This window comes from Zygotorulaspora mrakii, chromosome 5 (assembly GCF_013402915.1).
Source record: "Zygotorulaspora mrakii chromosome 5, complete sequence".
In the NCBI taxonomy this organism is placed as follows: domain Eukaryota; kingdom Fungi; phylum Ascomycota; class Saccharomycetes; order Saccharomycetales; family Saccharomycetaceae; genus Zygotorulaspora; species Zygotorulaspora mrakii.
Genome location: NC_050723.1, coordinates 715,064 through 736,955, shown reverse-complemented (window position 1 = coordinate 736,955; position 21,892 = coordinate 715,064). Strand labels below are relative to the sequence as shown.

The window sequence follows — 21,892 nt, the reverse complement described above, 5'->3', positions numbered from 1 at the left end:
CTCTTGCATCTTACGATACCTGAGAATTCCTAAGTGTGACAGTTTGCTGCACACAAGATTCGAACCTGAGCTCTATATCTTGAATCAGGCGCCTTAGACCGCTCGGCCAAACAACCATGTGAATTATATAGTATTCCGAGAGGTGTGTTAATCTATTGAAGTAGAACAGTTGCATGTGATTCAGGCCGAACTCGAGCAATATTTACTAAACCATGTTGAAATTTGTTGAAATATAAATCGAGATTGTAAGATATATTAAAGAGATGACTTATAAGAATCAGAAAGAGACAATTGGTCTGTAAAACAAAATAAACGAAGTCAGATGAAACCCTAACAGAATGTCAATCGATAATGGAAAGATATCGGATGATAATCTATCACGAGACGTTTACAACTCAGGAGTCTGACTACGAAGGAGTCTATGGCATGGAACATGAAATAACAGTTGTACTGTGAATTCTATGGGACTAGAAATGGTGTGATGACGATGAAAATTCTTCACTCGTCGTCCTCTCTTATGGTTCAATAGGTGCGAAGTATTAGGTATAAATACTGACGTATTTTCCAGATGTTAATCCAAGTTCAATTAGTCTTATCTCAATTCATGATATAGAAAACCAAGGAATTATATATCTCTATAATTGAATATCATAGTATCATCATCAATGTCAAACCAAGTTACTATCGACAACGCCGAAGAAAACATTCTTTTTAAATAAAATTCAACTACTGACGCTGAAGTTGGTGTCATGTGTTTCTTTCCTAGAAATTGCTGCCACCTTCCGCACTGCAAGACTTTTTTCGTCCATTGATGTTAAGAGAAAATTTTTTTTATTGCCAAGTTGACAATTCATTATTTGAATTAGAGAGCTGAACAAAATATAAAGATGAAAAGTATGTAAAAAAATGAACCTGTATAGACAATTGCATCTTACTGCGTGTTGAATAGGCAAAGTCAACATAAGCTCTTACAGCAGCCACATCAATGCGACTTATAGCGCCGGTGAATTGGCTTTTTTTATACCTTTGCGACGCGTATATAGCGATTTTCGTTTTTACAGCTCTATCTCCTTGAGGGACCAAAAATGCTGCCATCTTGAGACATTATGCAAAGAAAGGGAAGAAAAAAAGATTTTAGCTGCTTTAATCTCTATCTTATTCTAATTGAGCGCCAATTGTGATAATTCTCTCTTATTAAATACTCACAGGTTTTGAAAACTAAAGCACGTTTGTGTTTGAGGAGATTAGAAGTTTTAGAAGATTCAAACAAAGTGTTGAAGGCTAATTTTGCTCTGAAAATGATTCATCAGATGGCACCTTGGGTCCCAACGTTTATTCAATCTACAAAAAATAACACGCAACCATTTCTACCATTTCAAATAGCTACGACAGATGAATTGACTAATACTCCTCGCTGTAGAACCGTTGTCTTCAGAGATTTTTTGTTCAAGGATAAAAAATCAAATGTTTTGACGTTTAACACGGATATAAGAAGTGGGAAGATCAAGGAATCCTTTCCCAATGGACTTGACACCACAGCACCTATCGAAGCATGCTTTTATTTCCCAGAGACGATGGAACAGTATAGACTACGTGGCAGTTGCTTCCTTGTGTCAAAAAAGACCTCCAACATTAGTAAGAAAATCGTAGAAAAATATGGTATAGTGTCGCCAGGCGTATCTGGACATCACAAGGAAGATCTTTACAAATACGAGGATGAAGTAAATGAGGCAATGGGTATTGAGAATACGAATGCTACAACGGGTGAAAACAATGCCGCAAAGGGTTCTGTAATTCGTCCACCAACCACAACAGAGTGGCAAATGGAAATCAGAAGACAATGGTACTCGTTATCCAGGACGTCGAGATCTCAATATAGAAAACCTGATCCAGGAAAGCCAATTACGTCAGAAACGAGTGAGAAATTAGACAAAATTCAAAGAGGTGTTGACGGCACAGATGAAAATGCAGGGTTGGAAAATTTCGCGTTAGTCTGCCTGTGTATAGATAAAGTTGACTATTTGAATTTGAAGAACGGTAGCGGGGGTGAAAGACTAATCTTCACCAGAACTGCTGACGAAGACGCCAACGATCTAGAGAATTGGATTGAAGAACACGTATGTCCATGAGCCATCCATGATTGATCATCATTTATTAAAAAAAATATGACCTTGCAAAATGACGAAGTAATGTAAATGAAGCCCGATGTTGAACATATATTAAATTGTACTGTGAATATGTAAACCCAAATAATACACAATTATTGCACAACTAACGCCCACCTAATGTAAAAATTAAGCACAAATAATGCGCAACCAGTGTAAAGATATAGTGCACAGCTAGTGTACATGTAGTACAAGTATTGCCAAATCCTCCAACTTTCCAATTGATGGTAAGTTCTAGTAGTCTTATTCATTACAGCGGGAAGCTGGTTTTTTCCTACTTTTCTGAGGAACCCGCGCGGAAAACCGCGATCAATTTTGAGAATGAAAAATCTAATCAAAATAAAGGTAAGAAAAAGGCCCTACAGGTTGTATGAAAAGAAACTAAACGGATCGTGATATACACAGAATGTGGCTAATGGATAATACTTGATCGTATATTTAGGGTCATTCAAAGCGGTAAAATCTGGGGCGGGAAATTTTGCAATCCCGCCGAGAGTTTTGATTAAACCCAATTTCTCATTCTAAGGGGACTTGATCTATATAAATGAAGCATGGAGGGTGAGATCGCAGAGAACATTTTCTTAATGTTGTAGTGACTGCTTGTTCAAATCTTCATTAGCATAATCAGAACAACCACAAATAAAGCTATTATTCCCTTTCGTAATGACCAGCGCAGAGAGCTACTATCCTGACGAGCCTGTTAAGCCAGTGGTTAAGACGTCTACCATTCCAGGTCCAGAGTCTGCAAAGCAAATCGCCCAATTAGATCAAGTTTTCGATGCAAGGCCAGCTTATTTTATTGCCGATTATGAGAAATCTATTGGTAACTACATTGTTGACGTGGATGGTAATGCATATTTAGATTTATATGCGCAAATAGCCTCCATTGCCTTGGGTTACAATAATCCCGCTTTGATTAAGGCCGCACAAACGCCTGAAATGATTCGTGCATTGGTAGACCGTCCAGCTTCAGGTAACTTCCCGTCAGCAGACCTACAAAAAACTATTAAACAAATTTTGAAGTTTGCTCCAAAGGGTCAAGATCACGTTTGGTCAGGTCTATCAGGTGCTGATGCTAATGAATTAGCTTTTAAAGCTGCTTTCATGTACTATCGTGCAAACCAAAGAGGTTATGACACTGATTTTTCCACCGAGGAAAACCAATCTGTCATGGAGAACACAGCCCCTGGTGCCCCACCGTTAGCTGTTTTGTCGTTTAAAAGAGCATTCCATGGTAGATTATTTGCCTCAGGTTCAACAACAGTTTCTAAACCAATTCACAAATTGGACTTCCCAGCTTTTGATTGGCCTCATGCTGATTATCCATCTTATAAGTATCCATTGGATCAATATGAACAAGAAAACAGCCTTGAAGATGACCGCTGTTTAGCACTGGTTGAACATCTGATTAAAACATGGAAAACACCAGTTGCAGCACTTATCATTGAACCAATTCAATCAGAAGGTGGTGATAATCATGCTTCTAATTATTTCTTGCAGAAACTAAGAGATATCACCTTGAAACACAAAGTTGTTTACATTGTTGATGAAGTTCAAACTGGTGTCGGTGCCACTGGTAAATTTTGGTGCCACGAATATGCTGATATTCAACCACCCGTTGATTTAGTCACGTTCTCTAAAAAGTTCCAAAGTGCTGGCTACTTCTTCCACGATCCAAAATTTGTTCCAAATAAGCCTTACAGACAATTCAATACCTGGTGTGGTGAACCAGCAAGAATGATCATTGCTGGCGCAATCGGTCAGGAAATTGTCGACAAAGATTTAACAGCACAAGTTCTTCGCGTCGGTGATTACTTGTTCCAGAAATTAGAAGCTTTGCAAAGCAAGTACCCAACCAGATTTCAAAACCTTAGAGGTAGAGGTAGAGGCACATTCATCGCTTGGGACTTACCATCGCCAGAAGAAAGAGACTTACTCTTGAAAAAATTGAAATTAAATGGTTGCAATGTAGGTGGCTGTTCTACCAACGCTGTCAGATTAAGACCTACTCTAACCTTCGAGGAGAAACATGCTGATATCTTCATTGAGGCTCTTTCTAAGACCGTTGCTGATCTATAATATAACTTGTAACATGTTTTAGTTAAACTATCTGTACACTAAGTAAAAATAATGGCAAGAAACCATTCTAATTGAATAGTCAAGAATACTTCCGTTCAGTCTGAACTAAGGCTGTTCCAAAGTCAATTGACACTTAATACGTCTAATTGATATTCATTGATAGTTGTTATCATCACTGTGTACGCATAGCTTAGACCTCTAACTTCACATAGATCAAGATCCTACATGATCCTTTTTAATGAGAGAAAAGGGAAATTCGTCCTTCGAGTTAAAGGTATTGTTGAGACGAAGTGTTGGTCACGCTGTTGCTTAGAATTGCAAGACTTTCAGGATGTCTAGCGTTGAAGTTTTATTAACTTTGGGTAAACTGGACGCCTCTTTGGCTCTGTTGACCACGAGTGACCATCATGTAATCGAGTTTCCTACGGTATTATTACCAGATAATGTCAAGGCTGGATCAATTGTGAAATTGTCTGTTTCACAAAGTTTAGATGAAGAGGAAAGACAAAGAGAGGTGTTTAAGGATATTCAGAGTAAAATTTTGGAAAAGTATGGTACGCATAGACCTAAGCCACCTGTTCTGAAAATCGTCAATATTACACAGACAAACTGTGTTCTAGGATGGGATCCCTTGCATTTAGGCTCAGCTAGATTAAAATCACTCACTCTCTATAGGCAAGGCGTTCGCTCGACCGTTATTCCTAGTCCTTTCAAAAGTACAACTACCAAGATTTCAGGATTATCAGTTGATACAGCGTATGATTTTCAATTGAAGCTTTCAACAACTTCAGGCCAATATTGGTCTGAAAAGGTCGAAGTACACACTCACAAGATGACTGATATGTCGGGCATCACGGTATGTCTTGGTCAGTTAGATCCTTTGCAAAGTATCACAGAAGATCAAATTGCCTATAGCTTAATGCAGATTGGTGCTAGGCCTTTACAACATCATGTTGCTATTGATACGACGCATTTTGTGACGAATGATCCAGAAAACGAAGAGGATCCCGAATTGATCAAAGCAAAGAATAGCAACATACCTGTTGTTAGACCTGAATGGGTCAAAGCCAGTGAAACCGAGAAAAGGATTGTTGGAGTAAGAGGATTTTATCTGGATGCAGATGAGGGTATATTAAAGAGTTATCCATTCACCCCACTTACTGAGGAATCGAAAGGTCAATTGGAAAGACAAAGAAGAAATTTAAATACCGAAGAAGGATCAAGCCTGAAAGCATCAACCGTTGAAAAATCTGCGAATACCAGCGAAGAGGCGGTTGTAGAAGACAATGACGAACCAACTCAACATGAAGTTGATGTAGAAGCTCTACATGAGGAGCCAATAAATGAGCCAGAAGCCGTACATGAGGAGCCAGTTAGCGAGTCTGAAGTGGAGCAACCTTCAATCGAACAAACGGAAACATATGTGGCCGAAGAATCAAATGTTCAAACAACGGGGCTAGGACTGAGCGCAACAGCGTCACCCTTGGAAGAAACCGAAACGAACGTTGAGGCTGAGGAACCAGTTAGTGGGTCACAAGGAATTGAAGAGGATGACGTCCAGGCAATGGAGATAGCTCCAGAAGCGGAAGTACAATCAGCCGTGGCTGTCGATGATGATGAATCATCTGCAAAAGAAGTAGTGCAGTCAGCAGTTCCAGAAGTAGCAGTTCCAGAAGTAGCAGTTCCAGAAGTAGCAATTTCAAAAGAAGCTGTTCCAGAAGACGTTATCCGTCAAACATTTGCAGATGGTGCATTAGCAGAACGAGAAGTACAGTCAACATTAGAAGCGGAGCCGGCTATGGAAGCAGAAGTAGAATCACAACCATCTGCAGTGGCTGAAAGTGATGCTGTACCTGAAATGAAAGTAGTCCCAATTGTAGAAACTGAATCGGCTATTGACATACCAACAACTACGGGAATTGCGGAAGAATCAACTACTAACCCAATCGAAGGAAGCGAGAAAGCAGCAGAAAGTAGTGAAGAAATCATGCGAGCTACGGAAACAGATGCCGAAGGTGGAAATGAAGAGAGCGAGGCCATTGAAAAAGCTGTCCCTGGAGTTCGCACTTCTGATGAGTTTGCAGCTGCAACAGCATCTGTGGAGAGCATCGCCGATGCTATACAGGCTGTGGATTCGAACAGCATTGCTAGCGATGAGAAAGAGGCAAGCGAACAGCCTGAAGATACGGCGGATGGCAGTGGTGAAGAACTAGCAACGGCAGAGAAAACAGACGACAATACTGCATCAAGTAAATCCAAAAAGAAGAAGAATAAGAAGAAGAAAAATAAAAAGAAATAGATATTCTTAATACAGCTTATTTTAAAAAAATCTAATTCTTATCTCTATATAATGTACATTATAAGAAAACAATGACAGGCAGAATTTTGGAAGCCGCAGCAACTGGCTCTTTTAATTTTGTTTTTTTAATTCAATCATTCTCCAAACAATCTTCTAACCCTTTTTAAGACGGAATCCTTCTCGGGATCGTATGGGTGATCTTTTGAAGGTATCTCCAAGATTGCTGGGAAGGCATTGGTAAAATTATCAACATGAGATCTAATCAGTTCAGCAATATGCTGGTTAATCAGAAGAATGGCAATATCATCTCGTTCTGAGGTGAACTTATCGAATGCTTGCGCGATCTGCTCTTTAGTGGTTTTACCGTCTTGGAATACAAAAAAATTCTTATCTTCAGTTTCTGGCGTAATCTGTCCTACACCGGCTAGTAGTAAACCAGTAGTGGTATCTTCATCAGTAATTGCTGCGAGTAATGTGCGTTTCTCAGACATATTTTGTGGTACAACTCACTTCTGTAGTGATTTTGACATAAGTATCAGCTGTATCCATCCCCTTTGAAATGGATTCTTTTACAACCAAATTATTCAAATTTCAGTAAAGTGTCCGACCATCAGAAAAAAAAAAAAAAGACAAATATTAAGGCAGAAAGCTAATTGTTAGCTGGTACTTTCAGCGTCTATAAATTGATGAAGCACAGCGTTAGGCACCATGAGTACCTCGCTGTTGTCACGCAGTCTAATACATGCCAGAAATTTCTCTGTACTAAACTCGACACTACTATCCGGACACAACAAATGGTCATCAATTAAGCATGACAAGGCCAAAAACGATGTCGAGAGGAATAAACTATTCAGCAAATTCGCACAAAGAATCTCGTTAGCAGCCAAACTGGGCGGCAGTCCTGACCCTAACTTGAATATCAGACTTGCGACAGCAATTGACCTGGCAAGTAAGAATAACGTTACCAAGAAAGTCATCGAAAACGCCATCAAGAAGGGTTCTGGTGGCGGCCTCGCCAACGGCAAGGCGTCCACCAACATGGAGACGTGTGTGTACGAAGGTATGGGCCCGGGTGGCATAGCTCTGGTGGTCGAAGCTCTGACAGACAACAAAAATAGAACCATAGGGTTGGTCAGAAGCACCTTCACCAAAGCAAATGGCTCCATGACACCAACGCTGTATTTCTTCGACAAAAGAGGCTACGTCGTGGTGAACCCCCCGGCAAGCTTGGACACCGACGAGGACAAGATTCTCGAATCCGTGCTCGAAGTCGCCGGGGTTGAAGATATGCAAAAGCTCCAGTCCGACGATCCCACAGACATCTCCGACAGCTACGGCACAGACGTCTTCGAAATCACCTCCGATACAACAATGGCCAACAGTGTGGCCTCCGCGTTAAAAACGAAAGGGTTTCGCATTCAAGAACTGGGAATGGCCTATGTCCCGAAAAAGGACATGATGGTACACGTTAAGGATCCCGAAACGCGTTGTAAAGTCGATAAGTTTCTTGCACTTCTAGACGAGATCGAAGAGGTCACCGACATCTACACGAACATGCAACATCCATGAACTCAACCGTTCAGCTTCAGGTGCCGTTGTTTAGCGTTTTAGACATTTATCAAAATTCATGCCATGTACATAGACACGAAAAACGTTAAAAAATCGTTTCATCTTTTTTTTTTTCACCGTGTTTCATCTTTGAAACATGTTTCACGTTTGAAACCCTTCACAGCATGCCTTTGTCACATGTTCTCAACATGAAACGCCGCCCCGCCGTCCTTCGCCCCTAAAAAATCTCAGTGATCCGCACGCAAGACAGATCGGCTGCGCTACCAGCCGACGTATTTGGGGAGATCTGAAAGAAAAGTACGCAGGAACGGAGCTTTTTTGTGTGTTTTTCGGTCCCACGGAATTTACCGCACATTTCCGTCACTTTTCGCGAAGGATCTCCAAAAATGGTTGTTTATGACGAAAGAAGCTGAAAAGAAAAAAAAAAAAGAACCCAGCAGATCGAAACTGAAGACTAAATTTAGCATGATCGTGATCCAAGAGAATAATAGAATTTAAAAAAAAAAAAAAAAAAGAGATTTGTTCATGAATGACTTAGATTCACTAGGTAGTTTTTTCAAGCTTGCTCACCTAATAATAGCTTTGTTCATTACACTGTTAATCGCATTTTGATACAGACAACTACTACTTTGACAGTGAGTGGTAAGAGTATCTTAGAGGTCTTCAGTTCGATACTTCGAGATCTTCAGTTCGGTACTTAGAGGCTCTATTGTATAGGTTCAGGAAGCGGAAACGTGTGTATTCAGCATCCTCGATAATGCCATCTGCCTGTCGATTTGGCTTGCTCGTTTTGGTGTGGTTGAACATAGTGGCAAAAGGGGTGGTAGCACAGAATGAGGGACCTGGGTTTGGTGGGTCTAATAGCACGAGTTCTGGGGCAGCCAGTACCAGTTTGAGTGTGGGGTCGGTGAGCAGCGCCTCTTTCGGGACGTCGAGTTCGGGCGTGAGTTCGGGCGTGAGTTCAGTTTCGTCTGCGTCGCTGAGTTCGGGTTCAAGTGGAAGTTCGAGTTCGGTTTCGAGTGACAGCTCAAGTTTGTCTTCCTCCTCTACAAGTGTCGCTTCCACTTCGTTCACGTCGTTTGCATCTTCCTCGTCGTCGAGCACGCCCTCGAGCTCGTCAGCATCATCTTTTTCGGCGTCGTCGTCGTCGTCGTCGTCGTCGTCAGTATCCTCATCTTCACAATCCTCCTCATCCAGATCGTTATCCTCAGCCTCCACTACACCTTCCACGTCGTCGTCCAGTGTGTCGTCATCTTCATCCTCGACGTCGTCTTCAAGCTCCTCAAGCTCCTCAAGCTCCTCGAGCCCCTCAAGCTCCTCGACGTCAAGCACTCCAGCGTCAACCACGTCCGATATTTCATCTACAATAACATCAGGGCCCAGCTCTGCAGTTTCAGATTCGCGTCGAACGGTCACAAGTGTTATCAGTGGTCGCACGATATTGTTGAATCGTTACACTACGGTGACCGGTAATCCAGTTGCTACAGACAGCGTCAATAGGAGCAGTAGTTCAGGCGGACTATCGAAAAAGAATAGAAATATTGTCATAGGTTGTGTGGTGGGCATCGGTGTTCCGCTGATCATTGCAGTCCTCGTAGTACTATACTTTTACTGCGTCCAATCCAAAAAGACAGATTTCATTGACTCTGATGGTAAAGTTGTTACAGCTTACCGCGCAAATAGTTTTAAGAAGTGGTGGTACGGTCTAATAGGTAAAGATATCAGCGATCAGTACGAATCTAATTCTCCTCTGGGCACAAGTAATTCTCCAATACTTTCAGAGGATGACAACCACAGCTACAGCACTAATAACGAAAATTTACAGGAGACTACGAACAGTGGCGGCGCTCATTCAAATGAGCTAATGTTGGAAGAGGAAAAATACTACGATGAATACGGTAACGAATTAAACGCAAGAAATTATTGATTTCACTATAATAATTTCTACGACAAAAAAAGGCTTTCCCTTGATAAGCACATATTTCATATTTGACCAGCAAAATGAAAACTAAAACTAGTCATAATATATTTAGTTAATGCATATTTTTAATAGATAATAAAGAAATTTATTTTTACGGTGTTTGGAAAACTAATTGCAACATTAAATGTTCAAGAGTAACGTTAACAGTAGTACGCCAGTTAGCCTCAAAAGTTGAGACACCTCTTGATAACTTAAAATGTTGATACTTTTTTTGCATTCCGTTCACTGTAACATCAAATTCAAGTGTGGTCTTTCCATTTTGGGAAATATCTCTAAAATGATCTTCAAAGATTACCAATTACAATTCTCATATCAGAAGACCACCAAAAAATGAGTTCCAGAAGGAGAGTTACTACACTTCCCAAGGGCTTGTTTGGAAGTCACTATTTTTAAAGTCCAGACCGATTTCCTTCTCGCCGATCTAAGGTTAAAGTTCTCGAGTCTGACCACCGGTGCACTCGGTTGCGGTATAAAAGGTGCACTAAGAAAAGAACAATAAAAAAGAAATGGATCTTATAAGAATTGCAATTGCCATCACCTTTTAATTATAGTGATTAAAATATCACACGAGCCTATTATGAAAAGCTTCGCAGGAATACAGGCTCACAGAGATGCCTTGATGTGGTGTCAAGTGTCGAGGGGGGGGAAGCATACATAGTTGCTTCTCTTGGAAAGGTAAGTGAGAGGGGCCTGCACAGCTACAGACTCTATCGGTGGTCCAGTTCTATGTGAATCTCTTGATTTGATTGGGCTCCTACAGCACGGTAGCAACTTTGGTCTCCCTCATAGCAGGGCTGTTTTTATTGTGTCTTTTGGTACAAAAAGAGATAATTACAGATATCCTCCTATGATGGTGTCTTTTGTGCCGTGAAACCTGTAAATAACATATGTACCGCCCCTTGTCACAAGGGTTGCACTCTGACAGTAAATAGTTCTTGTGAGTGTTCGCATTCAGCAATCAAGATGGGTGCAGATGCATCACCCAAAAATAGTTGGAAACAGCGTTTGCTACTGTTATTATCGATTAAACTTTTCTTTACGGAGTCAAGATTGTTGTTGCATAACCAATTTAGTTTTTGATAGGTTTCTCGGATGTCTTTGTTTTCTGCTCATTATGACATGAAAAAACAAGAGCTGCCCGCGGTTACAACTATGATGCAGTGAACTACAACGGAAAATAACGGATCCTGGGAGGTTTCAATTTATCAAGCACTATTATTAATTAAACCTGAAGCCAGTATTGTGATAACCTCCATCAATGAAAATGGTCGCTACCTTCAAGGGGTCTTTAGAGGAGGCCTTCACAGATGTTCCTGGAGGCGATAGGAGCTACTCAAAGAATAAAGAGGTATCCATACCATTGGAAGATTTGGATGCTGAAGGAAGACCCTGGACCTCAGATACTTCAGATGGGGATACATGGAGGTTTCGAAGGAAATCGAATCCGCTCAAGAGATTTTTCCACAGACTTTGGAGTGGTCCAGAGGAGGTGCGGGATGAGCGTCCCCAGTTTTCTAATGCGGTGATATCGTATTTAGATGAATTACCAAAAAATAAATTCAACTCAAGGCTTTCCAGTTTTTCACTACGAATTCTAGCACTGATAGTTTATGTTACAATATGGTTCGGAGTTTTGTATTCTTTATTATATCCATATTTAGTGAGAGCGCCATTTTTTCACTCTAATGGTGAGAGTACGCCCATTATAACGTTAACCTGCAACTCATATCTTAATTGGGCTGGCACAAATAATGCCTGTGGATTGAACGCAGAAAAATGTGGCCCATTCACGGATAGAGAATACTACATTAGATGTCCTGCATTGTGTGATAGACAAGGGTGGACTTTTACTGCAATGGCTGTTGGAGACCAGAGGATCAAATACACTGGTTACGAGATCGGTGGGGGTACAAAAAATGATAACCAAGAATCAGACGAACTATCGTACCCATATAGGGCAGATTCATACCCTTGCTCAGCTGCTATTCATGCGGGGGTAATATCACCTTACTCTGGCGGCTGCGCTAAATTGACCATGGATGGTCCTCAAAAGTCGTTTCCTAAGGCCAAGGGAACACTGGGTCAGTGGTCTGTGAATTTTGATTCATTTTTTCCCGGCTCGTTTTCCTTCAGAAGTTACCAAGAAGGAATCGCGTCTGGATGCTACGATCCTAGAGTTCTTGTGGTGGTATTGAATATCCTTTTTGGACTTCCTGTCCTTTACCTTTATGATAGTATCATAAGTTATTGGCTATTGTCTTTGGTTGGATATTGGACTGTTGCCCTGGCGCTTGACCCTCCAGTTCTATCAGACCCACATAATGCAGAGAGCGTTTACGTGTTACTCAGCGTGGCCTTTCAGCGTCTTTTACCTCTGTGTTTCATTTTATATGTCATTTGGAAATGTGCTTCCAAGAGAACAATGGAGGATGGCTCTCCTGTGCTCAAAGTCTTTGCATGGTACCCAACCTTCTGGCTGGGAATAATGAATAACGTGACATTTGATAGATTGCCTGTAGATAGACTTACTATGCATGACCTGAAAGAAGAATCAGGTGCTTTAACAGCTGTCGCATCTATTATAACTACAATTCTCATTTGTGCCATTATACAAGCATACGCCCTTTGGAAATCAGGCAGGTTTCAGAAATATTTCAAGATTTACATTTCCATGATAGTAGGGCTTTGCTTGCTCTCTTCAATACCAGGAATGACATTGAGAATTCACCATTACATATTGGGGATGATTCTTATTCCTGGTTGTGCCACTCGCGGGTTTTCTGCCTACCTGTTTCAAGGTATTCTTCTTGGCCTCTTCATATCCGGAGTTGCAAGATGGGATTTTGCAAGTATCGTAGAAACTAATTTATCGTTATTACGTGGTGAGGCGGGTGTATCCTTGAAACCACCTATCTTTGATTTCGGTGAATCCTTTAATCATAGAATTTCATGGCATATGGGCCCCAATGTAACTAGTGTTGACCCAACTGGTAACATCGATGGTTTCTCACTTCTAATAAACGACTTTGAAGTTTATGTGGGCAAGAATGAATCCGTTGATCTCGATATTCTGATGTCAGAGAATGAAGTATTGGGTTCAATGATGGACCAGATGGTATCAAATGCAGATGATGGTTTAAAATTATACATGAGAGTTGCGCAAGCTTCAACAAGATCTCCAGATAGTATTCGTGGTGATTACACCAATGCTGGAATACTGGAGTGGCCTCAAGGAGTATGGCATGAACCAAAGCCCGGAGTTTCATAAGTATTTAATAGACATACATATATATATATATAAAAAATCTATGATCACTATTTACGCACTACTTCGGTTGTGAAGGGATTATATCGAAAGCTGAAACATTAAGCTATACAATTGAAATTACAAGGAGATGATGACGTCTCTCCTGAAGGTTCACCGCAGGTATCAAAATTAATTCGTCACTGGAAATAAATTCAAGATGTCTTCAGAGGCGTTGCAAAGAATTTCAGTTTTGATTAAAGATGATGTATCTCCAGAAAGAGTTAGGTCAGTGAAAGAGCAGTTAATAAAGCAAAAATCGACGATCGACTACCAATTGGATAAGGAATCGTCTACCTTTTATGGCAATGTTGAAAAAAGCTTGACAAGCTTGAATTTATCTCAACAATCTGTAAAAAATATACGCGAACGCCTGGAAGAAGTGAATAGCTTAAGTGATAAGAATAAGTCTGCTATTTCGAGATACGATGTTATATTCACTTCCACGAGGTTGTATGAAACCATTGAAATGACTTCCTCTATTTACGATAATATCATTGCTTTCCAGAAACTATTACAGGGAATTGATGACATGTTGAAGGCAGAAGTCTTAGAGGATCCACTAGATTCGGGTTGTCCCGACTTACTTCACATTCATTATTCGTTATCAAGAGCGCGTGATTTTGAAGACCAGATACTTGTGATGGCTGCAGTTTCGACTGACGATATACAGAGAACTGCACGTCGGCTCTTTTCTCAGGTATCGGAGCATGTAGCCCAGTTTGACAAGCTACTCGAATCTTTGATATACGATCTTGTCGAGATAGTAAGGTCAGAACAAATTTCACTCGCTATTCGATTTTTTAAAATCATCGCCTTGGAGGAACAAGAAGATCTGCGAATAGAGGCAATTAGGAACATCGTTAAAAAAAAAGAGATAGAATCTGAAAAGAGCACCGTAAAAAAACTGCCAAATAACAAGCTTTTAGCAAACCTGCAGTCAAGGGAAGAAGAGATTTTGGACTACCCGACTAGTAGAGGATTATATGAGGAGATTCTTAGTGGTACTATAACGACAAGAACGAAACCTCGTGGATATAAGAATTTTTTCCTTAATAAGCTTAAACAGTCTGTACGTGATATGTTTGTCGAAGTAAGGAAAGAATACCAGGGAGAAAAAAGATTTGAAGTCCTTAATAGCTTGGATTGGGTTTTTAATGAAGTTCTAGTGGTGAAAGATCATGTTACTAAGTATTGTCCGAAATATTGGAATATCTTTGATGAATATTTTAATATTTACTATGAGGAATTGCATATACTTATAACTGAACTCGTAGAGTCAGAGCCAGAAACATCAATTATACTAGATATTCTCGATTTTGATAGAAATTTCCAAAAAGTATTGGTAGATGACTTTGGATTTTCGAAGAAAGTTAAGAAAAGTGTCATTGGAGATGAACAAAGAACCCAGCTATTTGATGATTATTTATCCCTAATTGTTGTCAAAATGGCAGAATGGATTGGAAATTTGGAAAAAGCAGAGTTCGAAGTCTTCAGAGAAAGAAAAACTCCTCCCCATACAGATTCGGAAGGACTATTATACCTGGATGGTACAAGGACATGCTTCCAAATGTTCACACAGCAAGTTGAAGTAGCTGCAGATTCCAGTCAAGCAAAAATTCTTGTCGGTGTTATCGATAAATTCTGTGGTCTATTAAAGGAACGTCAAAAGAAATGGATGAAGATGGTTGGTGACGATGTTGACAAGCTCTTAATTTATAATGAAAAATATGACAATGATCCCGAGAGTATATCACCCGAAGAAGAGTGTTCAGGGGGGCTTGTTGAATACGTTGTTGCCATTGCAAATGATCAAATGAAAGGAGCAGATTATTCCGTTGCAATTTCAACAAAATACGGCAAATTAGTGACAAAGGGCTATGAAAGATCAATAACACAACATATTGACGAAACGCTTGATGGATTCGCAGAGGTAGCAAGATTTTGCTCCAATGAATTAATCAAAATCATGTTTGCTGATTTGGCAAATACATTCACCGAGATCTTTTCTAAAAGCTGGTATAGTGGCTCTCATGCAAAGCAAATTTCCGATACATTGTATGAATATTTGATTGACATTAAAAGTCAGATGAACGTACTTGTCTTTGCAAGTCTTCTGGAAGGTGTTGTGGAAGAAACCATTTTAAGGTTTATTAGTGCCTTAAAATACGAGCACAATTTCAAGAGTAAACATAACAAATTTCTGGACTGTATGAAAAGAGACTTCGAAATATTTTACAGAGTTTTTGTCCAATTAGTACCAGAAACGGAAGATAAGACATTGATAATAGATAATAAATTCAAGCTAATGGAATACTTCATGGATTTCAGTTGTGGTCCTCCAGAGACTATACTCGCAACGTGGGAAAACTGCCTATCTGTATATTGGGACACACCAATTGAGTTACTGTCAGCAATATTGAGTTGCAGAAAGGACATCGATAATTCTTTTGCTAAGAAAACTATTGCGAATGCAACTGAAATGAGCAATGACCCTGCAAGATTACAAAATTTACGTGAAAATGAACTACAACCCACATTTATTGCCAAATTTACACAGATGATGTGAAAAGAGACGAAATATATATATCTATATATATAGCAATGAACCATTTACTTGTAAACCCATATTATAGTGACTAAAAACTGTTGCCTTGGTCTTTCAGCACTTCTGACAGTATAGTTAAACAAACCATCTTTTTTAGGGTTCCAAGACGTGCCAACAGAGTTTATCATTGTGAAATTACCATCAACACTGTCGGAGTCCTCTTCGTCAACCAGACTTTTCAAACACGTCATTGACACGATGTATTTATAAAGGGACGAATGCTTATTCAGTTGCTCCAGGATATATTTTAAGAATCGTTCCACTAAGATTGCGTTCTGATCCGATTTGGTTTCATTCTTGCTGGTAACGTAACATGTCTCTATGAGATCAATCAATTTGTTTTCCGGTAGTGGAGCATTCTGTGCCCTATCCTCAATGCATTGGAATTCCATTTGAAACCAGCACCACTTGTATGACTATATTAACAAGAAGCTTTTTTCATGAACGCTGGAGGTTTAAGTTTTTTTATTTTTCAGCATGTCCTTCGAAGGATCCCCTCCCTATTCATCGTTATTTCAGCCATACGTAGGTGAACATGAGAGTGCTCATGCCACTAGGCATACAAGTGAATGTACATGGCACTTTCTTTGCGCGATGCAATTGATTTCAGCTACAGAATGGGGATCTCTAACCGGGGTCACCTGGCCGCTACAGAGTATTACAGAGTATTACAAAGTAAGATTCCGTTGATTCTGCTGGCAAAGCGGCACATACTACTGGACGACACGCCAGCCAATGAAGCATATAGTGTTTTCAAAGCCGTGCCGTCGCAGCTTGTCTTTGCAGTACGTTGATACTGTTACTTGCAGCCAACAGAACTTTTCACTTACATCTACTCCCGGCTCGGCACGTGTGTCGCAAAACGGCTATCATTTAATTAAATATATTTTTTTGGAGGGAAATTGTGAAAATAGGACTCTGGTGAAGAAAGATACAAAAGTTAAAGGCAGTTCTGTAAGAGAACGACTAGTACCTGTCATCCGCACACACTCACACCCGCAAGCCAAACACAACACAACAGCAAGATGTCATCAGCACCACTGCTACAGAAGACCCCCGGCAAAAAGATCGCGCTTCCAACAAGGGTTGAGCCAAAAGTTTTCTTCGCGAATGAACGTACGTTTCTGTCCTGGTTGAACTTCACCGTCATGCTAGGTGGTTTGGGTATTGGTCTGCTGAACTTTGGTGACAAAGTCGGCAAGATCAGCGCTGGATTATTCACTTTTGTTGCGATGGGAACCATGGTCTACGCCCTGGTTACCTACCACTGGAGAGCTTCCGCCATAAGACGTAGAGGGTCAGGGCCGTACGACGACAGATTGGGTCCTACATTACTGTGTTTTTTCCTTTTAGTAGCAGTCGTGATTAACTTCATTCTGAGATTGAAGTATGGAGAATAGCGATCCCCAGCGCCAAGTCTAATAATTTTACAATAATATCACAGGTTCGGGACGATGAGTTCGAATCAAGAGTCAGCCCTCTGTTCCAACCACACCGAATTGTTGCCGTGTCAAACGTGTATCGTAGATACCTAATTTACATAGACATATGTGTATGTATAACATTATGTACATAGTGACAAAGTATCCGGAAAATTCCCGAGTCGTTGCGAACGAAAATGACGCCATTCCGTCCCCCATTCCGTGCTCATTCCGGACGGATTATCCAGAAACAAGCCAGAACACCAAGCATAGGAAGATGAGAGGGGCAGCGGCCGTCCGCGCCCAGACACTTGCTTTTTCTGTAACTTGCCAGCCAGCATAGCAACAAGCAGAGCTTTGATGGGTTTTTCCGAGCAGCACAAGTGAGGGGGGATGGGTCTCCTTTCCACGCAGACGTCTGTGCCCCACTCCTGCGAGACCCGTTTGAGTTTTCCTGGGAAGGAGAACTCGTCATACGAAGAGATAAATGCTCATGTTCAATCGTAGCCCCTCACCAACAAAACTCAAATTCGAGAGCAGACACCTGCATGCCCACCCATAAAGTGCAAAGAGAAAAGAAATCAAAGCAGCTACAGTGACAACGGCGGAAGATAACAACAACGACAACAACGACAACAACGGACTGGCACGGGGACAGCGGATTTTATTCGAGGCTCATCTTAGTAATGACGAATACGAAACTGCGTGGGTCCTTCCCCCTCTTTGGCGGGTGCGGCACGAAAGGCGCAAGCACTAGATATGCACACGGTTACTGTTCTATTAGTGTGCCTCCTCTGTCCTCCTGGTACTACTGTCGTTTATCACTTTTTTCGTTTTTTTTTTTTGTCCCAATCAGTGCTTGTTTCCGTTCCGCTTGACCAGCTTTCTGGAAGTCGAGCTTTGAACGCCTTCCACGGTCCCCTCTTTTCAGGAACTGTTATTCAGCCAGGAGGAAGGAAGCATTCCGCAAAGAGGGTAGTTTGTATTCGGCAAAGAGGGTTGCTGTATTCCTGTTGGAAGCAGAGTGTTCTTTGGCTTGCCGTTCTTGATCAGTTTGTAATCGAATCTTTGAGGGGTCTCGTTTTAGACCATTCGATGAGCTATGTGCCGGTGCATATATAAAGAGGATTTTTTATTTCTTACAGACGGTTGTAGGTGTGTTGTAAGTGTGTCGCAGTTAGAGCAAGACAGCTATAGGAGTAGTTTAACCACAGAGAATTATGCTGTCCCGTACTACATCTAGACTGGTGAACAACCGCTTGGGATTTATTCGCCTGTACTCGAGTTTGAACCTGCGTGTGCCCGTGACACTGCCCAATGGCGTGACATATGAGCAACCAACAGGTCTATTCATCAATGGTGAATTCGTTCCTTCAAGACAACACAAAACCTTTGAAGTCATAAATCCCTCCACGGAGGAGGAGATCACACATGTGTACGAAGCACGCGAAGATGATGTCGACGTGGCAGTTGCAGCTGCTAAGGAAGCGTTCGACAACGGATGGTCACAATCGAACCCTGAAGATCGTGCGCGTGGTCTTTTCAAGCTAGCAGATCTTATTGAAGAACACGCCGAGACTCTTGCTGGTATTGAGTCGCTAGACAACGGTAAGTCTCTACTATGTTCTCGTGCGGATGTTGCATTGGTCTCTAAATATTTGCGTTCCTGTGGTGGTTGGGCTGACAAGCTTTATGGTGATGTTATCGACACTGGCAAAGATTATTTTTCATATAGTGTCAGAGAGCCATTGGGTGTTTGCGGTCAAATTATCCCATGGAATTTCCCTTTATTGATGTGGTCGTGGAAAGTGGGGCCCGCTCTAGCAACAGGTAATACAGTCGTATTGAAACCAGCTGAAGCAACACCATTATCAGCATTATATGCATGTCAATTAGTTCAAGAAGCTGGTATTCCAAGAGGTGTAGTCAATATCCTTCCAGGTTTCGGCAAAATTGTAGGCGAAAGACTATGTACCCATCCAAATGTTAAAAAGATTGCATTTACAGGCTCGACAGCTACCGGTCGTCATATCATGAAGTCTGCCGCTGACACAATTAAAAAAGTTACTTTGGAATTAGGTGGTAAATCGCCAAATATCGTTTTCTCAGATGCTGACTTAGACAAGGCTGTTAAAAGTATTGCATTTGGTATCTTCTATAATTCTGGTGAGGTTTGTTGTGCTGGTTCAAGAGTTTACGTTCAAGATACCGTTTATGATGAAGTGTTGGAGAAATTTAAGGAATACACAGAATCATTGGTGGTGGGTGATCCATTCCAAAAAGATGTCTTCCAAGGTGCGCAAACTTCTCAAATGCAATTGGACAAGATCTTGGACTATGTCAAGATAGGTACAAACGAAGGTGCTCGTGTTGTTGCTGGTGGTGAAAGAAAGGGTGACAAAGGGTATTTTATCAAACCTACCATTTTCGCAGATGTTAGTGAGGACATGAGAATCGTTAAGGAAGAAATTTTTGGTCCAATCGTTACTGTTTCTAAATTTTCAACTGTCGATGAGGTTGTATCAGCAGCAAATGACTCTGTTTACGGTCTAGCAGCCGGTATCCACACGAAAGACGTAAACAAAGCTATCAACGTTTCAAAGAGAATTAAAGCTGGTACTATCTGGATTAACACCTACAATGATTTCCATCAAAATGTTCCATTTGGTGGTTTCAACTCTAGTGGTATTGGCCGTGAAATGGGTGCCGCTGCATTGGACAACTACACTCAAACCAAGTCTGTCAGAATGTCCATTGACAAACCACAATACTAATACATGTAATCATTAAATATTATACTAAATCGATATGAAATTGTACGCTAATTTTATAAAAGAAAACAAAGAATTGTATTCACTCAATTGAACTCTGTATAATTTGGCGACTAGATTATTTCAATAAATACACGCATGCATATACAATTACATACACAATTGCAAATAGGTATATTTCAATAGAGGTATTTCAATAGATGAATGCATATCTTATAACATCTTGAATATACAATCTGATAATTCTATATACGAGTATTGTGACTGTCTAAACCCATTCACCCATATATTATGATCATTCCGGACATCCAGAGCTCTAAGCGAATACTTTATCTTCGCGACAGCGCGTCGCGCGGATCAAAAACGTTGTAGTTTCATTTTTTTGCGTCTCTGACTGGAAAAGATGGACACCGGTCCGTGTAAGCTAGCTAGATCCCTCTGGGACTCGGTCTGCCTGGGCTCGTATACTGTCGGCTAGGCTCGCTGTTATCTCTGCGACGCCACGTCCCCACACGGCGAGCAGGATGTCTTACCTTGGCAGAATGAATGTCTGCCCTTTGGAAAAGGAAGTGCTAGGCTCACTAGGCTCACGGGTGCCCCGTTGATGTTCCTTTCAGCACAGACTGGAAGGAACAATTGGTAAGTTTCACAGAATTTCCAATAATCTACACAGCCGAATTTTGATGTGTATAGCGAATTTGCAGACTCTATATTGGCATTTTGAAGCTATATTCTAAAGTAACTTTTCCCATTTTAAGGTAGTTAAGGAACCAACAAAGGATAAACAGAAATGGTATGTGAAAGGATACAAGACGTGAGAAGTGGAGCGAAGCATAACGATTACGACGAACCCAGTGATGAACCGAGTTACAGAAGTATACCAATCTTTTTTCATATGTCAAATATGAAGAGGGACAGTCCATGTTGATAATTCTGTAGAGTAATGGGATACCATGATTTAACGTACACATCCGATAGGATTGACGCAAAGGGTGCCGGAGATGATATACATACAAATCGGTAAACCTACAGCTTAGGAAATGGCGCCTTTCGATTTTCCGGATAATGAAATCAGTTTTGATAGCAAGTAGAGCCAGTATCGTTGCTCGTGCATCCTCTATATTTGTGATTTTCAAAAATTTTGGTTACTAACATTCAACTTTTAACTTTATTATTAGTCTGACGCCATCACTATCCGTACTAGAAAGGTCATCACCAACCCATTGTTGGCTAGAAAGCAATTCGTTATTGATGTCTTGCACCCAAACAGAGCTAATGTCTCGAAGGATGAATTACGTGAAAAATTAGCTGCCGTCTACAAGGTCGAAAAGGATGCTGTTTCTGCCTTTGGTTTCAGAACTCAATTCGGTGGTGGTAAGTCAACCGGTTTCGGTTTGGTTTACGACTCTGTTGCTGACGCTAAGAAGTTCGAACCAACCTACAGATTGGTCAGATACGGTCTAGCCGAAAAAGTTGAAAAGCCATCTAGACAACAAAGAAAACAAAAGAAGAACAGAGACAAGAAGATCTTCGGTACTGGTAAAAGTTTGGCCAAGAAGATTGCTCGTCGTAACGCTGATTAAGGTTAATCTCATTCACATATTTAACCTTTTTTTATTCAATCTGTGTTTCTTTGCAAAGTTTCTAGTATTTAGTATAATATAATAAAAAAGGAAACTCCACATTACGTTAAGT

The 21,892-nt window shown here is 40.8% G+C and overlaps 12 protein-coding genes and 1 non-coding gene across 13 annotated transcripts; 10 read left to right on the top strand and 3 right to left on the bottom strand.

Annotated features, from left to right (window-relative positions):
* Positions 1 to 44: 44 nt before the first annotated feature.
* HG535_0Etrna2X lies at positions 45 to 115 on the bottom strand. Its single transcript has one exon. It is a non-coding gene; the product is annotated as a tRNA-OTHER (tRNA).
* Positions 116 to 1,298: 1,183 nt separating this feature from the next.
* HG535_0E03490 (uncharacterized protein) lies at positions 1,299 to 2,129 on the top strand (the record flags this gene model as incomplete). Its single annotated transcript, XM_037289097.1, has 1 exon — positions 1,299 to 2,129. The coding sequence occupies one exon, from the start codon at positions 1,299 to 1,301 to the stop codon at positions 2,127 to 2,129; it is 831 nt and encodes a 276-aa protein (XP_037144992.1).
* Positions 2,130 to 2,828: 699 nt separating this feature from the next.
* Positions 2,829 to 4,244, top strand: UGA1 (4-aminobutyrate transaminase; the record flags this gene model as incomplete). The annotated part of the gene is made up of 1 exon (XM_037289096.1): positions 2,829 to 4,244. The coding sequence occupies one exon, from the start codon at positions 2,829 to 2,831 to the stop codon at positions 4,242 to 4,244; it is 1,416 nt and encodes a 471-aa protein (XP_037144991.1).
* Positions 4,245 to 4,575: 331 nt separating this feature from the next.
* CHS5 (Chs5p) lies at positions 4,576 to 6,543 on the top strand (the record flags this gene model as incomplete). The annotated part of the gene is made up of 1 exon (XM_037289095.1): positions 4,576 to 6,543. One exon carries the CDS (start codon positions 4,576 to 4,578, stop codon positions 6,541 to 6,543), a length of 1,968 nt encoding a protein of 655 aa, XP_037144990.1.
* Positions 6,544 to 6,677: 134 nt separating this feature from the next.
* Positions 6,678 to 7,034, bottom strand: VMA7 (H(+)-transporting V1 sector ATPase subunit F; the record flags this gene model as incomplete). Its single annotated transcript, XM_037289094.1, has 1 exon — positions 6,678 to 7,034. One exon carries the CDS (start codon positions 7,032 to 7,034, stop codon positions 6,678 to 6,680), a length of 357 nt encoding a protein of 118 aa, XP_037144989.1.
* Positions 7,035 to 7,251: 217 nt separating this feature from the next.
* Positions 7,252 to 8,112, top strand: DPC29 (post-initiation translation factor DPC29; the record flags this gene model as incomplete). The annotated part of the gene is made up of 1 exon (XM_037289093.1): positions 7,252 to 8,112. One exon carries the CDS (start codon positions 7,252 to 7,254, stop codon positions 8,110 to 8,112), a length of 861 nt encoding a protein of 286 aa, XP_037144988.1.
* A 757-nt stretch (positions 8,113 to 8,869) lies between these two features.
* MTL1 (Mtl1p) lies at positions 8,870 to 10,039 on the top strand (the record flags this gene model as incomplete). The annotated part of the gene is made up of 1 exon (XM_037289092.1): positions 8,870 to 10,039. One exon carries the CDS (start codon positions 8,870 to 8,872, stop codon positions 10,037 to 10,039), a length of 1,170 nt encoding a protein of 389 aa, XP_037144987.1.
* A 1,312-nt stretch (positions 10,040 to 11,351) lies between these two features.
* Positions 11,352 to 13,361, top strand: HG535_0E03430 (uncharacterized protein; the record flags this gene model as incomplete). The annotated part of the gene is made up of 1 exon (XM_037289091.1): positions 11,352 to 13,361. The coding sequence occupies one exon, from the start codon at positions 11,352 to 11,354 to the stop codon at positions 13,359 to 13,361; it is 2,010 nt and encodes a 669-aa protein (XP_037144986.1).
* Positions 13,362 to 13,557: 196 nt separating this feature from the next.
* On the top strand, positions 13,558 to 15,966 carry SEC6 (SNARE-binding exocyst subunit SEC6; the record flags this gene model as incomplete). The annotated part of the gene is made up of 1 exon (XM_037289090.1): positions 13,558 to 15,966. The coding sequence occupies one exon, from the start codon at positions 13,558 to 13,560 to the stop codon at positions 15,964 to 15,966; it is 2,409 nt and encodes an 802-aa protein (XP_037144985.1).
* Positions 15,967 to 16,010: 44 nt separating this feature from the next.
* TDA2 (Tda2p) lies at positions 16,011 to 16,397 on the bottom strand (the record flags this gene model as incomplete). The annotated part of the gene is made up of 1 exon (XM_037289089.1): positions 16,011 to 16,397. The coding sequence occupies one exon, from the start codon at positions 16,395 to 16,397 to the stop codon at positions 16,011 to 16,013; it is 387 nt and encodes a 128-aa protein (XP_037144984.1).
* Positions 16,398 to 17,030: 633 nt separating this feature from the next.
* On the top strand, positions 17,031 to 17,405 carry VTC1 (Vtc1p; the record flags this gene model as incomplete). Its single annotated transcript, XM_037289088.1, has 1 exon — positions 17,031 to 17,405. The coding sequence occupies one exon, from the start codon at positions 17,031 to 17,033 to the stop codon at positions 17,403 to 17,405; it is 375 nt and encodes a 124-aa protein (XP_037144983.1).
* Positions 17,406 to 18,646: 1,241 nt separating this feature from the next.
* ALD5 (aldehyde dehydrogenase (NAD(P)(+)) ALD5) lies at positions 18,647 to 20,200 on the top strand (the record flags this gene model as incomplete). The annotated part of the gene is made up of 1 exon (XM_037289087.1): positions 18,647 to 20,200. One exon carries the CDS (start codon positions 18,647 to 18,649, stop codon positions 20,198 to 20,200), a length of 1,554 nt encoding a protein of 517 aa, XP_037144982.1.
* Positions 20,201 to 20,987: 787 nt separating this feature from the next.
* On the top strand, positions 20,988 to 21,780 carry RPS24A (40S ribosomal protein eS24; the record flags this gene model as incomplete). The annotated part of the gene is made up of 2 exons (XM_037289086.1): positions 20,988 to 20,990; positions 21,376 to 21,780. 2 exons carry the CDS (start codon positions 20,988 to 20,990, stop codon positions 21,778 to 21,780), a joined length of 408 nt encoding a protein of 135 aa, XP_037144981.1.
* Positions 21,781 to 21,892: the final 112 nt, after the last annotated feature.